The sequence below is a fragment of the Macrosteles quadrilineatus genome, unplaced genomic scaffold, assembly GCF_028750875.1.
Source record: "Macrosteles quadrilineatus isolate MER2022 unplaced genomic scaffold, UCM_ALF_1.0 Scaffold_1__1_contigs__length_201487025, whole genome shotgun sequence".
Lineage (NCBI taxonomy): Eukaryota > Metazoa > Arthropoda > Insecta > Hemiptera > Cicadellidae > Macrosteles > Macrosteles quadrilineatus.
In genome coordinates this window covers 168,256,023-168,274,772 of record NW_026542594.1, presented here as the reverse complement: position 1 = coordinate 168,274,772, position 18,750 = coordinate 168,256,023, and the positions used below count along the sequence as shown (strand labels likewise).

The following is an 18,750-nucleotide window of genomic DNA, read 5'->3' as shown; positions in this document are numbered from 1 at the left end:
ACTGTCCAATGGTGCAACATAGCAACTGAAGCCCGAGCTGAGATTTCCGCGCTGAGGTAGAGCGCACCCTTTTAACCCGAAGAACGTTGATTATCGTTGTAAAAAAACATATAATTTGGTTCAGTGGGTTTTGCATAATGTAATTAAAGACATGCAGAAAGTTTTATAATATTAACCTTACACAATAATAAACAGGGTAGTGTAGATTTTGTATGATGGAAAACTAATTGGTATTTGACAAAAGAATGTCTGACGCCACAATCCATTTACTGTATCGACCACTACCTGCTACCCAAGGTGTAGGAAATAGTGCTATCCAGGGTTTTGTATTGAGGTGGTCTGGGTTGCTTGGTTACCAAGACCCAACAATCACTCAGCTCGAGTTATTATTTATCAAAGTACTTAAACAAATCACCTCGGCAAAAGTTGAAAGTGGCATGTTCAAGCAGATTGTTTCGAAGTATAGTTTTGATTATTTAGTAGCTTCGACTTAACCCATTAATAGATCGTACTTATGGAAAGATCATCCTTATGGATAGATCACCCTTATGGATAGATTATCCTTATGGATAGATTATCCTTATGGATAGATTATCCTTATGGATAGATTATCCTTATGGATAGATTATCCTTATGGATAGATTATCCTTATGGATAGATTATCCTTATGGATAGATTATCCTTATGGATAGATTATCCTTATGGATAGATTATCCTTATGGATAGATTATCCTTATGGATAGATTATCCTTATGGATAAGCTGAATCCAAGTTTGGTTCTACCTGATTGATATAAGTGCGTTTTGATGTTCTAACTTTATTTCTTGATATTTAATCAAATCAACTGTAAACGTATTTAAAACAAAAAGAACAGTCCTATTTGTAAAGTACTGTAGTCTCTCGATAGCAAGTCCCTTCTGGGATTATCAAATACGATTTGTTATCAAGGTAGACCTCCTATTAAAGCTTGCAATAATAACATGTGATAATGTATGATAAATATCAAAGCTATTTGAAAATGACACTTTTGTTATCAAGGGTGACTTGTTATTGAGGGTCTTGTTTTTGGTGTTTCACTGTATTACTGGCCCATCAGAATTATTAGTAACCAAATAGTAGAGAGCACTTGCCGAGCAAAATAGGTACCCCAAGAAAAACTGTGCAAATGTACCCCATCATGCCAATTACAGAATGATAACTAATTTAGGTAGATAAAAACTGTTAAAGTGGCCCGAGTTTCACCATTACCTGCCCATTTGTAGGATACGTAAACTAACGATTAACTAAAGTCAATAAGGCTAAAGTGACACGAGTTTGATCATCACCTAGATTCTTTGAACGCTAACGGCTATTAACAAAACACCCCCGCCGCAGCAAACCTGCAGACTAAGCGAATTTCTATTTGCCGGAATTGATTTTCAATTAAAACTATTTAAATAACATTAGGTTTGACGAGTATCTAGGTTTGCTGCTACAGGGAAACTAATATAGTGTGTTTTTAGTAAAATATTAGTAGCTTGATAAAAAATAAATACATTTGCCAAGTTTGATCAAAATATTTCCATAAACAAGTATACTAAATTTTTTTAGAATATTCTCCTTTAGAATAACACAGAAATTTTAATTTTTGATTTTTTTTATTTTCTCTACAAACTAAATTATTAGTTTTTTAAGCTCTTTAAAATGGTCTAGAGAGAAATTGGGAAATTTTGTGTTTGAGGGTAAAAAATTAGAAATCCCCATTTTTACCCCATTAAACCCCCCCTAAAACCCCGTTCCCATGGTCAGATCATGCTGGTTCGCGAACTCATTCACGTTTATCCCACCTTACACCTTAAAAAAAATTTCATCAAAATTGGACAAAAAATACTTAAGTTATCGCGTTCACGGACGTATATATTATATTTATAAAAAATTGAACAAATAGTGTTTTTGGCCCCTAGGGTCATCAAACTGAAAAAGATTATCGGTCCCGGCTCACCTACGGTAATAGCTACTTCCCTTTAGGGAAATTCGCTAACAAAGACACAACACGACCATGAGAGAGTGCGCAGCAGCTTTTGGATCACACTTGCAAATAATGCTTGAGTAAGGCCGTCCAGATACTTTATAGTATCCAAGACTACTCACGACCTTGTAGTTCATATATTGCATAAAGTTCTCTCGCAGTGACGTGGGAGGGTATCAGTAAAATTGGTGCAGTAAAAAATGTAAGTAATCAGTAAATAAGCAAGATTTTCCACTGATTTGGTAATAGAACATTATATTGCGAAACATGACACGATGCAGAATAAAATCTATTTTAAAATCAGAAAACCCCATTGCAAATACTGTACTTCATTTTGAAAAATTCAATAAATCACAATTTAAATATTAACAGCTGTTTCATTAAAAAGTAGTGTAGAATCATGCATATGGTAAACAAATTTGAAGAGGTAACTTTAAAGGCTTCTGGGGCAGAGCCCCAAGGGAATTTACCTTGTTTCTCTTTTGATGGCTCATCTATAGACCAAGACCTTTCTTTAGAGACCTACCAAGTTTCTACACCCAGCCGTTCTCTCAAATTAGCTGGGACAAAACCCCAGTTTTTCCTCCATAAGAATAACATGGGATGGGAATTCAAAGGCCACTGGGGCAGAGCCCCAAGGGAATTTACCACGTTTCTCTTTTGATGGCTCATCTACAGACCAAGACCTTTCTTTAGACACCTCTACCGAGTTTCTACGCCCAGCCGTTCTCTCAATTTAGCTATGACAAAGAAAAACAGTTTCAAATTAATATATTTTATTATAGATTACTATAATATTAGGCACTAAGAAAATGGTTTACTTAATATTTTGGTTAAAACCTTAACCTCTGATACATATTTTAATAGTTCCCACTTTTATTATATGGATCCTTTGATTATCATGAGTTTCATGGGGTCTAGTCGGCTCCTCTTCGAATGCTACGTTATGCAATGGTACTTGCAGTTAGTTTAGCGTATTTCTATCCAAGAATAGAGAGTAGTTGTAGTGCCTACTCTTTATTCTCTCTTTATTATCTTTATATATAGGTGATCGGAACCTTTGATTCCACTAAGCCTGATTGGTCCAAACGAGATGATAAAGTGATCGTATCATGTGATGTTCCTAATCCTGATGTTTCGTGTAGAGCTGTGATTGGTGAGCCTTCGTCTTCTATCTTATCCTCTTCATCGGGAAACGAGCTCATCCTTCAACATTCACCACTCGAATAGCACATGTGAACATGCGCTCCCTCAATACTGGATTTGAGGAGTTGCGTTCTCTTGTTGATGATTTCAGGTTTGACTTTTTAGGGATTTCTGAAACTTGGCTTAGGCCTAGCATTACCTCTGATCCTTACAACATTTTTGGTTACAATATGTTGCGTTCTGATAAGATCTCTAATGAGAGTGGAGGTGGAGTTGCTCTTTATTTGAGAAGCGATCTTCGTTTCACTCAGGTCTATCTTTCTAACGTTGACAGCAGTATACAATATCTCTGTGTTCTTGTAAATATCAAATCCGAAAGGTTGTGTGTTTGTGTTGCATATAGATCTCCATCAGTGTTGTATTCGTCTTTAGGTTCTTTGTTGTACTCCTTGTTTATAGACTTCTCCCCAGAGGCAGACAGAATTGTTCTATTGGGCGATCTGAATGTTGACATGCTTGATGCTAGTAAGCCCTGTACAAAATTCTTGAATAATCTATTGGATTCCTTGGGGCTTACACAGGTCGTGAATGAGCCCACTCGTTGCACAGCGACATCATCTTCCCTAATAGATCACATCATAGTTGATAAATGCCTCAACCCATTTGTTGAAGTTGTAAATACGTCAGAAATATTGGATGGTAGGGGGAAGAAAATCACCGACCATAAGCTGACTTACTGTGAAATACCAATTTTTAAGGCTAAAAAGTTTGGGAAATTTATTTCCTATAGAGACTATAAAAACTTTGACATGGCAGTTTTTTTTAGACTTGTTTCAGAAATTAATTGGAATCATATTTTGGCATCAAAAGATACAAATTGTATTGCAAAATTTATTTCAAACAACATAATCAATGTGTTTGATAGCTGTGCCCCTGTAGTAAGGAAACGTGTGACAAGAAATAGGTCACCATGGATTACTTCCAAAATTAATAGCCTTATCAAAGAGAAAAATAAATTAAGAACTATACATAACAGATGCCCAACTGCCAAGCAATCATACATCAAATGCAGAAATGAGCTGAATAGTGCTGTTCGAAGGGCCAAGAAAGAATATTTTGCGCACAACCTAGATTGCAAAAATTCTAAGAAGTTCTGGTCAACACTGTCTAAAAGTGGCGTTTTAGAAAAATGTGAAAAAGAAAGCCCTTGTCAACTTCCTCCAAATGAATTAAATATGTTTTTTGCAAGTATGGGATCAGGTAATAGTATTGACCAAAAGAGATTGGCATTCTATCAGGAAAATTACTGTGGAGAAGTTGAGAATAATTTCAAATTTAGGGCTGTCACCAAAGAGCAAGTTATAGAAACTATGAATAAAATACGTTCAAAGGCATCTGGTATCGATGGCATATCAATTGATATGTTAAAAGGTGTTAGCCCTTATTGTGTCTCAGCAATAACTCATCTGATTAATGTGTCACTAGAGACTGGAGTTTTCCCTGATAGTTGGAAGCAAAGCATTGTGATTCCGCTCCCAAAGTGCTCTAATCCAACTACGAGCAGCCACTTCCGCCCAATATCAATTCTGCCTGTTTGTTCGAAAATCTTAGAGAAAATTGTTGTGGAACAGTTGGTAAGTTACCTGGAGGAGTCGGACATACTTTTAGAATCACAGTCAGGTTTCCGTAGAGGGTTCAGCACCTGCACTGCTCTTCTCAATATGACTGATGAGCTTCTGCAGGCCAAGGACCAAGGGTTGCACAGCTTTATGGCGTCACTTGATTATTCAAATGCTTTCGACTCTGTTCATCACGACATGCTCATATCAAAGCTCAGGTTTCTAAAATTCCATGAGTGTACACTCAAATGGTTTTCCTCATATCTTTGTAACCGATCCCAGGTACTAAGGTGAATGGTAGGTGCTCCGAGTTGATTCAAAGAGTAGTAGGGGTCCCTCAGGGGACTTGTCTGGGTCCAATACTTTTCATATTGTACACCCATGACCTCGATAGCGTTCTGAAATCTTCCACTTTACATTCCTACGCTGATGATTGTCAACTAGTTCTTTCCCACGCCCCTTTTGATTTTCATGAAGCAGTCAATCTCATCAACACTGACTTGCTAAGGGTAAAGCAATGGTCTGACGATCACGGTCTAAAATTGAATCCTGAAAAGTATACTGTGCTTCATTTCTGGTCTTCTGGTTTGCAGCCTAAAAATAGTCTTATTGGAAAGGTAGAGCTGGACGGTCAAATTCTTGTGGTGTCTGATTCTGTTAGGGTGTTAGGTATCAGAATTGATTCTCAACTCAATTTTCGCTCACATGTTAGTTACATTTGTCAGAGAGTCTCAAATATGTTGAGAATTTTACACCGTTTGAGAGGGATACTATCTGAAAATGCTAAGCTAGAATTGGTCAAATCAACAGTCTTCCCTATTATTCACTATGCACTTCCATCGTTTGGTGAATGTCTTACTCTTGACTGTAGAGTTCTTCTTACGAGGTTGCAAAACCGAGCCCTGAGGTTTGTCTTCAATCTGAGGAAGTTTGATCATATATCTGCCTATCGCAAACAGGCTAAGGTACTCTCTTTGGAAAAACAATGTTTTCTACAAACTGTTTTAATTGTTCACAAGACACTGTCTTCTAATTTGCCTCCCTATTTGAAAAGGAAACTTATGCCTCGAACATCAGTTAGGGAACGCTGTACTAGGCAGGACGGCTTGCTTGAAATGCCGAGAGTGCGGCGTGAGATAGGTAAAAAGGGGTTCTCATACTTTGGACCCCAGGCATACAACACCCTCCCAAGAATCATGAAAATCATGTCATGTAATTCATTTAAGGCCAATCTAAAGCTAGTTTAGTTCCACCGTTTGTAATTATTGTGTACTTGTAAACTTTTTGTGACTTTGAGTTGTCTTGAAAACCAGTGTATCTGAAGACCGCTTTAAATAAAGGCATTTTATTATTATTATTATTATTATTATGTGGTTCTAGATTATGTAATGCTATTTAGGCTAGAATTAACAAAACATAAAAAGGTTGCGCTCTGCCCGTCTGGTGCGCCAAATGCAAGGGTTTGGTTCTTACTGTTTGTACCCCCAATTGTGAACCGATTTAAACGATTTTGGTGTCATATTTTTCGTTAAATATTATTGTAGGTCCTGCGCTTTTCAAAATTTATATATTTACAAGAAACGTTGGACTAAGTGGTTGGTAAAAATGTTTAAATACACGTTTTTTATCATAATTTTTAACACATACAAATAATTTTTAGAGAAAAGACAACAAACGGGGATGTGCAATAGATTATTAAAAAACAAGAATCTGCAGTTATTTTAATGATGTAATCACCCAGATTCAAAAGGCTTGCAAGCGCTCTTCATGGCGTTGTTCAGTGCAATGGTATAGGAACATCGGCATTAAGAGTCTTCAGTATAGTGGAAGCCATGTTAGATTTTTTTCCCATAACAACAATGTTAATTTGGGTTCCAATATCTCATCAGCAAATTGTCATATAATTATGGATAAGGAGTTAAATTTAAGGTGTTGCAGTCCTCTAGAGACTGACGTTTTTAATTTTACAATTTTTACTTTTTAGAAACAGCGTACTGAGGAATCCGAGCTGAGGTAAAGCACACCCTATTATATCTTCTTTCATTGCCTTTTGTTAGAATGAAAGATGACAGCTTTTACAAGAACCTTTTAAGATGTTTAGAAATACTGGAAGAATACGCACAGTACTTGTTATTGTGAAGTACTGATAAATGGGAATCTTAAAAAAAATGGTAATACAAAAATAAAGATTTTCTAAATCCTATTATTTTTACGATTTGTATAACAATACTACACTCAACAATCATTTGAATCTCGACGAGTACACCACACCATGCAGTGTACGACATCTATAGGGCATTAACAAAACTGTAGTTGCAAAGAGATCCGCTAGAGGCGCACAACGACGACAGTTCTGCACTACCGACGTACTACATTGTCGACAAAATAAAGTTGATGCAGTTGGCATACGCTTGTCTTTGATAACGATAGTACAGTAATTGGAATTGGACTACTGAATTATAGCTTATCATAAAACCACGATATTGCGAATAATGTTGAAACTATATTTGAAAGAAATTAATAAAATAGTTTTACAAAATAAACGTCTGTAAATAAATAACTTACGTGTTATCAAATGGATTTTGTACTGTGTTTTTAAAACAGTATAGGATACCGTGGATAATATTGTATATAAAAATATATATTTTATTACTAGGGCACAAAATTTAAATTATAAATACCCAGATTGTAGAATAAAAAGCATAAGAAAATACAGTAGTTGCTAGGTGCCTGCAAAACAGGTAGTGCAATCTAAACACACCTATGTAACGCGGGGTGCTTCTACATTGATGCAGGCGCATCAATAAATCGTACTAACTAATAAATCCTCGTCCCTTAAAAAATATAACTAAAATTCTATAACCGGCTATACTATTTTTCCTGTGTAACTGTATGCTGCAGACGTCCACATGAACTGGTTTACTTTTAATTTTGAACGGTTTAACTTTAACTAAATAGCATCCCCTTTAATACTTTTGTTAGGAATTTTTATATTTTGAAACGTTTTTGTTTGGATAACTTATTAGATATTAATTTTTAAACTTATTACTAAAACAGAAAGATTGTTATACATCCCGAAACTTTGTGTAATTAAAACATTTAGTGGTAGGAAAATATTATTTATTTTACCTCATCATTAAAGTTGGATTAAATTGCATCTCTTAGGAACTTATTCATATTTACTTGGAATTGTACTAAGTTTAATTTTGTCATAGAATTTACATTCATTGAATGTAAGGTGTGATAATGTATAACTACAGTATTATCATCACAATCGAACGAAAAACACATGGTCCATGGAAGACTCGGTAGAGCTTAGCGCCTGCAACGCACGTGATGCTGTGGCAATGCAAGTATGTAGCACTTGTTGCATGAGTATTACTGCAGGCGCATTAATAAACTACTAGTTTAGTAGACTTGTTATCTTTGAACATCACAGGTTTTAATTTTTTTACCATTTTATCAGGGTGGTGACATCTCAATTATAAATACTTTTATTTTTTTTACATCAATGAAGTTGAATCCGCGAAACCTATTAATAATTATTCCAGATTTGTGGTATGTCTAATTTTACTATACCATATTCAAAAATTCATGACATTCTCTTCAGAGTTAATTTTCAAAAGGTAGGTCAGCAGTCTACATCAACCAACACAATTTCCAAATGGTTCCAATCACATGTAAATAAAGGTCTAATAATTATAATAATTTAAGATATATAATTTAATCAATAAAAATATACATATACCTAAAAAAGTAAATAAATACTTTACTCTTTCTACATACGGACAAATTATTATATTACTCAATTTTACAATTGTATTGAAATTGTATTGAAATAATTGTTGTGCTGAGAATTTGTATCAAAAGGGTGAAGATTTCCGCATGTTACCTTCAGAACTTACATTCTATTAAATTTATACAATTTTAAACACTATGTTAAACTATTCAATGGTGTTCACATCAGCGTTCACAAAATTGAGCGGCGTTATCAGGGCATTATTTTACCTTGAAATTGGCCCTCACCATCGAGCTTTATTATTATCTTTACCTATAATTTGAAATTCGATCAATATTTGTGTTTAGTCAATTATTATTGTTAATAGTCTGACATATTGTTCCCAGTGAAGGGAAGTAAAAACACAGCCTTATCGTAGCCATAATACGTTTTTAGATACCTGCATTTTACAGTTTAAACATAAAACCTCTTGGTGCTATATCAACCTTTTCTCTAACAGAATGATATGGTTCTAACAAGTGATAACGTAGAATTCAACCAAAATAGTTTCGGTTTCTACCATTTTGGTTACTGATAACTGCATAAACGTTTAAGTAAGGGCGATGGTAAGTGTATGAATGGGAACATGAAAGATATATCATTCTCTTATATATGACACCCTCATAACTAAAATAAATTAAGTAATTAGATGAAAATATTCCCTAAACAAATTTAAATGTACCAAAATATCAAGTTTATTGATTCGACAATTAATTGTGAACATTTCAAAATGAAACTGTGATATTAAACGTTGGTTATCGAATTGTATATGTGTCCAGAATTTTTTAATGCTCATCATTAGTCTTTCCTTTGGAAATCCTGGGTTGAAAAATAGCATATCTATCGTTTAGACAATTATTTTACAGCAAGTCGTGGTAACGCCGTGAAATTTTAAATTTTAATTTTGTGAATTTTTAAAATCACAGCCAAATGAGAAAACAGAGTCAAAGTACACTAGACAGTATAGTATGTGCCTGCAAAACTTGCAATGCAACAAGAGCGCGTGTGTGTAACGCTGGTTGCTTCAACATTGTCGCAGGCGCTCCAATAACCTGGTTTCCTTGTAGTTTTGCAATCACAAAACACGGACTTACTGTCTTTACCTTTACCAAATACCCCCGCCACAGCAACACTACCGACTAAGCGAGATTCAACTTGTCTAGTTAAAGTTTTTCCATAAATAAGACATATTTATTAACTAGTTAAATAACATTAGATTTAACGAGTGATTAGGTTTGCTGCTACGGGGAAGGTAAAAAGTGTTTTTAACCAAACGTTAATAGCTTAGAATAAAATAAATACATTTAGCAAATTCGATCAACATATATCCATAAACAGGTGAACAACAACAGTTTTAATTTTCTCCATAAGAATAACATCTGAATTTTAAAGATAATATTTTTTATTTTCTCTTTAACCGTTAGGTATTACCGGGGCTATAGAATACAACAACGGTTCAATATACTAAATTATTTCTTTTTTAAACTCTACAAATGGCCTGTAAAGCAATTTCAACACCTTATGTTTTTAGGGTCAACACTGTGAAAACCCCAATTTTTACCCCATAAAACCTCCCATAAATGGATTCCCATAGTAACGTTAAATTACATAAAGCACCAGCATATTTTTGATCATGCTGGTTCGCGAACTCATTCAAGTTTATCCCGCCCTGCAACTCCAAACCAAATTTCATCAAAATCGGACCACAATTACTCGAGTGGTTCACGCAAACACAAAAAACATTATCAAACATAGTCAAAACATTAAATTGTGACTAAACATTATAATGGTATGCACTACACTATGTTCTATGGTGCTGACACTTTAAATGTTTTTTGTAATATATTCAAAATACTAACATCATAAGGCCATACCCCGATGCATAGCACGGTCAAAGCTACTGTTCTATACTGTAGATAAATTCTAGAGTTCAACTACAGTACTGTTCTACTGATGCCACTTACCGGTGCCATTGTACGTGTAAGTGCCTATGACATCTGACGTAGGGTAATCTCCGGACATTACTGAAACAAACAACAACCATGTCAGTAAACAACAACCATGGCAACATACATCAACAATGTTAATACAACAACCATGGCAACAAACGACAACCATGGTAATACACATCAACCATGGCAATAAGCAAAACAATGTCAATAAACAACAACAATGTCAAAAAACAACAACAATGCCAATAAACAAAAACAATGCCAATAAACAACAACCATGCCAACAAACACTTACTTAATAAACCTTAGAATAAAGACAGATAAAACGTCTCACTCTTAATTCTGTGCTAAAACTCACTGATTTTAAATGTATATTGTTGGTAAATGGGAGACTTCTGTATACCTACAATTTGACAAGTACAAATCCGGAGATCCCTTATCAGGAAGGAAGTTCAGCTATCTCTGATGTTTCATTAACCGATTAGCTCACCTGCTTTTAAGAATCCCATGCTAAGCATACTAAAATTATTATGAATGGGAAAATTAAAATTTTGAGTGACAATCTGTTCGTTATTAAATCAAGTGAGAATAACTGGACCAATTAAACACGGTCAATATACCAGAGGATACCATATTCGAATTTTGAAGCTTTAATAGGGCTCCGCAACACTGTTTTTCATAGTTAACTAGTTGATCTTATAAATACACAGGTTAACTAATTGAGATAAGTAATTAGAAGATGTTATCTATATTATAAAAAAATTTTGGATTTTTGTATTCAGCAAATCGATTCCTACATTTACTCTTATGTTCTAGATGTGCCTTTGCCCTTTTGCGGGTTTGGATGATAGCCCGTAAAAGCCCTTCCTCCTGTAGGCTTTTAAAATTTCATAGGTTGTGCTGAATTTTGTTGTCAATCTTCTGAACTCTTTCAAGTTTACATTTGATTATATAAAAACATAGTGGAAATATTTATATATATATATATATATGTGTGTGTGTGTGTGTGTCCGTTAGCACGATAACTCGAGCAAAAATGATCCGATTTTGATGAAATTTGGTACAAACCGTAAACCTACGTTTATTCGAACGAGTTCGCGGTCCAGCATGATCGGATCATGGGAACGGGGGTTTACGGGGGGTTTTATGGGGTAAAAATAGGTTTTTCCCATTTTTGACCCAAAAAACATAAAATTTAGCAATTTCTTTCCAAACCATTTTGTAGAGCTTAAAAAAACAAATAATTTAGTATATTGAAGCGAGCCTAATGGTTACGGAGAAAATTAAAAAAAAATTGTAAATTTAAAATTCCCATGTTATTTTAATGGAAGTAAACTGTTGTAGTTTGCTTGTTTATGAACATATTTTGATCAAATTTGGAAAATGTTTTTATTTCTTACTAACTACTAACATTTTACAAAAAAAAAAAAAAAAAAAAAAACAGTTTTACCCTCCCTGATGCAGCAAACCTAAGTACTTGTTAAACTAATTCTATTTAAATCGGGAATAAATGTTATATTTTTAAGTAGACATTTCAGTGTAAATCCAATGAGTCAAATGGAAATTCTCTTAGTCTGCAGGTTTGCTGCGGCGGGGGTATTATATTAATATAATTTTACAATATACAGTACTGATTTTGCTATTATTTTTTTACCTATACTGAAGAGTTCCCATTTAAACAGACATGAATCATTGCAGTTCAAAACTCAAGAACAGAGTCACGTTTTTTTGAATCTCCCTAATATTTTTCATGAATGTAAAACAAGAGGAAATGGTTGACAAAATAAAATCACTATAGCATTTAACAACAAAACAAACCATGTTTGCATAAGATTGATGGAAATACGGTATTCTGAAAGAAGCAAATGGACGTTTTTATCACCTTCTCTGAATATCCTTAGGCAATCCGGGTTGTAGTAGCACTTCTCCACCAACACCACGATCCTGTGGTGAACAACTTCTTCAGACAGGGAGTTGTTGACGGTGAGGTTTGGCATTGCGATTACAAGCAGAGCGTAGAGCGTACAGCAAACAGCGTAGAACATCGAACACAGAACGTAGACAATACAGCAAGTAGCGTAGAACGTCGACCACAGAACGTACTACAATGGACGTAGAATACAAAACGTAGAAACAAGAACGTAGAAGTTCAAACGCACAACGTAGAACGTATAACAAACTACGTAGAAGGTCGTACACATAACACAGTACGCCGTATTGCAAACGCACAAAGTAACACACAGAACATAGAATGTCGAACGTAAAACGCACAACGTAGCCTACAGATTTGAAAACGTAGACTACACAACGTAGAACGCAAAATATTAAACGCATTAGACACTAACTTTATTGATTAATATCTGTTATTTATGGTCCCGTCTTTAAAAATTACACACTACACCCCAGCCAGTTAGTTAGCACACGACAACAATATGGGAAACACTAGATTAAAACCCAGTAAAACAATAACTATTGTGCAACATCGCCAGATAAGAGACACTTATCGATGCGTTGTAAAACGGAAGTAAACTAAACTTAGTGATGGAATAAAATAATTTCAAATTCCCAAAAAGGTTTACAATAATTTACAGGTACTTGCAGTAACATCTCATTGGTCTAAAGATAGTTAACTGTTATTACATTGTGATGTATTTTACTTCTTTGTCGTAAGTATGAAGAACATTTTAAAATAATATATATTTAATGTTAACAAATATTTAAACAGTCCAAGGGGGGTTCAAATAAGTTGTTTGACAAATTAACCATTTGCAATATATTAATTGTTTGAATGTGTACGAATACCACTTTTATAATTGAAATCAAAGAGACCTACAATACAATTCCAATCTAGATCGTTATTTGTGTAGTTTGTCAGAAAATTAAATGTTATGTAAAACGTTTACAACAAATCATCGATCGTTTTTTACACATTGTTTCCACCATCACCGTGTCACCTGTAGCATTTTCACTTAACACACTAGTAACTAACCACTCGTAACTACACAGGTAACTACTGTACTCGCATTTACCTACAGACTGACCACTGTAACACCCACAATAACTCGGTTATCCTCTTCAAAAGGTGTTAAATCTTGCACTGCTAATGTCGCCGAGTTAACACCTTCTCACAGCCTATTGGTCAAACACGACAACCAATCTACTAGTTCTACAACAATGGTTCTACCCTGTGATAACGACTACGTTAACAGTTTTCACAGGTATGTTTTATTGTTTTACAAGGGGGTTTCGAGGAAATCTGGGTAAAAATGGAAATGCGATCATCAATTGAGACGTGATCAATGTATTTGCTGAATCGTTGAGTTCAATTACAGCTGGAAGTAAGTAACAACGCTGCACAAGTAAATAGAATCCATTCTACACTCACTCTGTATTCTTCATTAGCTTGATAAACTGTATTTATATTCACCCAACGATGTGTGCGCCACTCTCTATGAACGGTGGCTGTGATTATAGTCTGTATGGTGGGACCTGTCTCCTGATACTTTGTCTACCTGGGATTGTCCCGAGCTTCAAACCATTGGCTAGTCATCAGGTAGGCCAAGGATGAGAGGACAGGTTCCATAATACAGACTATAAGATATCAAGCAAAATCTAACTAAATTTAAGAGGGTGCGAATATTAATGGATTGTCGATGTTTACATACTCTCAATCTGGTCGGTGTAATCAATAGAAAATCATACATAGGTTTTCACATAGTAAAACGATTGAACTAAAATGTTAAAATCTTTCACCCTTAAATCTTTGGCCAGTCTTAAAACCAGTCCAAAGTACAAATTCTTACACAAAGTCACAATTACTTGATTGGCGAAACGAAATATTCAAGGAAATACACAAAGATGGCCGTGTGTAATAATTAGAACATAGTAAAGGTCGGGACTCGGGATAACATTTATGCACCACTAACAGACACTAAACACAACAATGAGTGAACGATTACGCAACACTAAACATCTGTTCAGGAAACCACGTTTCGCGAGTTGTTGTTACTTTTGGCAACAATGAGATCATGTGGGCATTTGCAATCCACGACCGTCAAGATAAATTCTATATTACAAGATTACAAGAACAAGACTACGTCATTGGATAATCTGGGTCAAATCTCCCCATTCACAAGATTGTTTACGCTTAGTCTCACGAATATAAAAACTAAAAGATATGGATCATAAACATACACAAATTACGTCACTGGCGCGAATATCTAATACCATAACAGCTGGTTTGCACATTTTTGACAGATTCATTTAAATTATTAATAAAATCACTTTTGGGTAAGAACTTTTGGGTAATTTGTTTATGTTTATGATCCATACAGTTTCTGTTCTAATATTTGTGCAAACCTATAAAGTAGTTTAGAACCCACCTTCAGCTTATCTATCAAACAAAGTTCCAATGAAGGGTGTGGGCCTATGTTTAGAGCATATGTCAATTTTATTTCTGATATCAATTGTTTTCAATCGAAAATTGTGACCCTTACACTTTTTGGGCGATTAGTTTAAACTTATTCTAACAATAGGTCAATGTTAAAAATGCCTATTCAGCATTCTGTCAGTCGGATTCGTTGGACTGTCCAGCTGGGCGTGACGTCTCATTGTTGCTGGACTGACTGACGTTAGTGACGTTGTAAATACAGGGGGCTCCAGAAGGGTAACGTCACAGGAACTAGAATATCGTAATTGCAACACTCACGATGACGTCATGGGAATGAAGAAGCGATTTTGATTAGTGTCGCAATTAAAGAAAACACACAGCGAAAACCACGCACAGTTAACCCCTTTTTTATCCAACCCCTATCTTCTTAGAAATAAGGATTGTTATGCACACAGTTATTATTCGTCAATGTTGAATTAATTATTTTTAGATTCGCATCAAACTATATACAGGCTTTGGACTGGCTAGATGATCGAATACAAAATAGTTTTTTTATCACTTAGGCGTGTTTAAAATCAGCATGAGGATAGCTTCGTCAATGTTAACTTTTAAAATATTCTTAAAGATTTAAAGTACCTATACTTAGACTTGGTTTTAAATCAGCCTGAAATAATATAATAATAATAAGATAATAGCTTCGTCAATATTATCTGTTTACTATTCACATTCTTTCCTTATCTTGCTTTTCTTCTTGACAAAATGTCTAGCAAAGTTTGTTTGGATATGAAACTGTTGATAAACATGCTTTGATGTTACAATTTCCTTCATTCTTCTTCAAAGTTCTTTCCAGTTTCTTTTCCAACTCGACGTAAGTTCTCTTCACCTTTTCCCCAGCTAAATTCAGCTATATCCTAATGTACATAGACCTACGAGAAGATTCTTCCACTTCACTCTTCAAACCAATAATGATATCTCTAAATTTTGAGGTTAGGTTGTCCAAGTATTCATTTCCTGCGTTAGGTCAAAATATGTTCGCTCCATCCAGCTGGTCTTTAATCATATGTTTAAAACTAAACAAAACTGATGCTAGGGCTTGTTGAGTTGTCAACAATGTAGCATATATTTCTTCATTTCTTGTACTGTTTATAATGTGACACGTTTTAGCAATGAATACTTTGTATTCATTGGTTTTAAACCAATCTCGCCTTATCTGACCCAACCTAACCTAACTTTAGCCAACAATTTCGTCTAACAAAATATAGGCCTACCTTATCGCCACGGACTTAAGTCTTAACAAATAACACATTATTTTCAATATTTAAAAATTAATACGAGAAATATTTACCGTTAAGAGCAGCACACGGATTTTGACCTTGCGTTATTAAAAACTTTTAGATCTAATTTGGAGAGCACTTATCTAATACGTATTATGCAACACATTTGAAATATTCTAGGTAGTTAATGAAAATCTATGGATTTTATCGGAAGGATTTTGTCACTACAAAATATCCTCCCTTAAAGGTGCATGTTTTTCTTCTTCATAGGTAAATAAACCACTGGGTCCAGACATTATCACGTAGGTGAAAATTATTATTGAACCACTGGATTTGAACCCCAGGTTCCATGGCAAAAGTCTCGCACTGACAATAAGCAACCACACCCTTTCTACGTAATAAAACAACCCACTCTGTGTACTTTACAACATATTTGGATCGTCTACCCACGTCATAAGCAGCTGGTTATTGATAGTGTTTTCCTCAACCTGACTACGCCATTGCAACTTTCCCTAACCTACCTTATATGAACCGCAGTTAATTATAATCAACTTTTTTGTAACATAAATGCGCAGCAGTGACGAAAATATCAAATGTGTTGTACTAGTTGAAAAGAGGGATTGCCATTTACATAAGCAATAATCAACATCGGCCTCAACCAGCTGATAAGTTTTCTTCTTATCACTACAACACGTGACGACAGATTATAGTAATCTAGTATTATGACAATTGTAAGGTTTAGACGGATGTTAATACTATTTTACTGTCATTTTAATTACTAAGACACGTGGAAGATATATCTTGTCTATTTGGGAATTGTTACAGTGATACAAACATTTTGATTTCTAAATTACAGTACCTGTGAAAATTTTGGTGACAAAATACTTCAGCTTCAAACCCTGCAGCTAAGATCGTCGGGAAATACACAAACCATATTCATTGTATAGTTTTAGTTATACATAATTGATACAGTAGATTTCCTAAGTTTGTAATGTTTATTACCGTTGCTCAACAAATCCGAACGTAATCAAACAATCTAATAAATTCACTACACTAAAAATGCAAACAACAATGCAACAATAAAAACAGCTGATTTTCAACAATATTTAGAAGTTGGAGGACTCACAAAAAATACTTGTCATCATACCAATGACACGTGATGAACCATTCGATGGCGAAGGAAAAGCCCAAACAATGTATTGTTACAGAAAAATGATTAATTTCTCAGAAAGGATTAAAACAGCTGATTCGGGTGGCTTGAGCGAGGTTGTAATTCGTTGGTTGGTTTCCTACCCTAAACCACTAAATTAGGCTGTGAGGTTTTCAAAGAAGCCAAAATGTTGTTCAGAAATTAGCAAAGGTAGAAGATTCTTCAAATTTGTAGAAAACACAGGAATTTGTTCAATTTTGTCCTGCAAAAATACCCTATAAAACAATTTTCATATAAAAATATCGAACTCTAATTTAATAGAGTATTGTTTTCCTGTTTGGACCTCTACTACATATTCCAGTGATTTTAATTTTTTTTAGATTAATAAAATAAACGTATTAATTTGTCTAAATTTCAAATATTACTGTAGTTTATCTTAGCAGAAGATTACCGATAGATAATCTTCTACGGTACATTTTCCATTAAATCAGCATTAAAATACATTGTCGTGTTCAGAATACTGGTTAAAATATAAATTTGTAATCGTGTTTAAAGCAACTACTAATCAGGTAAGTTTACCAATGGAGGTGTAAAGGTAACGCAATATTGGGGATTCTAAAAGGGATTGATTATACTAACGTAGGAACCGCACAATTATGCTCGATTTCGATCAAAGTGCATGTTTCAGTTTGTTTAGAATATAGATGGAAAAACTACATAACATTATCAGTGTTATTTCTGTTCACGCATCAGTGGATGGTCATTCTGTGTCTTTGACCGGAAACTGACCAACAGTTCACCGGAAGTGCGCCACCAACACACTGACGGACACGCTTGCAACTAATTACGTCGACAAACAGCAATGTTCCTACATGTGCAAATTAAATTGCAAATAACGTTTTTTTGCGATGGTGATTTTTAGTCTGAATATCCATAGTTTTTTTAGATAATGAAGAGTTTATTTGCAACTTTTTTTCTGAAATAAAATGTACCGAAGTACTTAGTTTAAGGATTTGTATGGAGAGTTAATAAAAAACCGTAGACTGGAAAAAATATGTCGTACTTCGGAGACATTTTTGTTTGTATATTTATATAAATAAATACATCTTAATCTAAATAAATAAATAAATAACATATATGTATAGATTATATTGTCTCATTGATAATAATGTAACATTTTTTCCAAAAGCAAAATCCATCTCAGAACTATTATCAAAATTTAACATTTCACACTAACTCCACATGGGCTTTAACACCAGAATGCTAATTTATATTATACTAGCTGTGTACCCGTTCTACGCACGGGGATCTTATAGTATTCAGTTGAAACCTTATATAAAGAACAGCAGTTGGTTTGCATATTTTCAGATATGCTGGCCAAACTATTATACATAACTCCATTTTATGTTGTTTGTTGTTGTTCCGGATCGGTA

At 34.5% G+C, this 18,750-nt stretch overlaps 1 protein-coding gene across 1 annotated transcript in view; it reads right to left on the bottom strand.

The window, feature by feature from the left end:
- Window positions 1-18,750, bottom strand: part of LOC128989437 (uncharacterized) — a 229,961-nt gene that overhangs the window by 164,887 nt on the left and 46,324 nt on the right. The window contains exon 2 of the mRNA XM_054411332.1: window positions 10,516-10,575. Coding sequence (XP_054267307.1) covers window positions 10,516-10,573 — 58 coding nt within the window. The 5' untranslated portion in view covers window positions 10,574-10,575. The remainder of the gene's footprint in view (window positions 1-10,515; window positions 10,576-18,750) is intronic.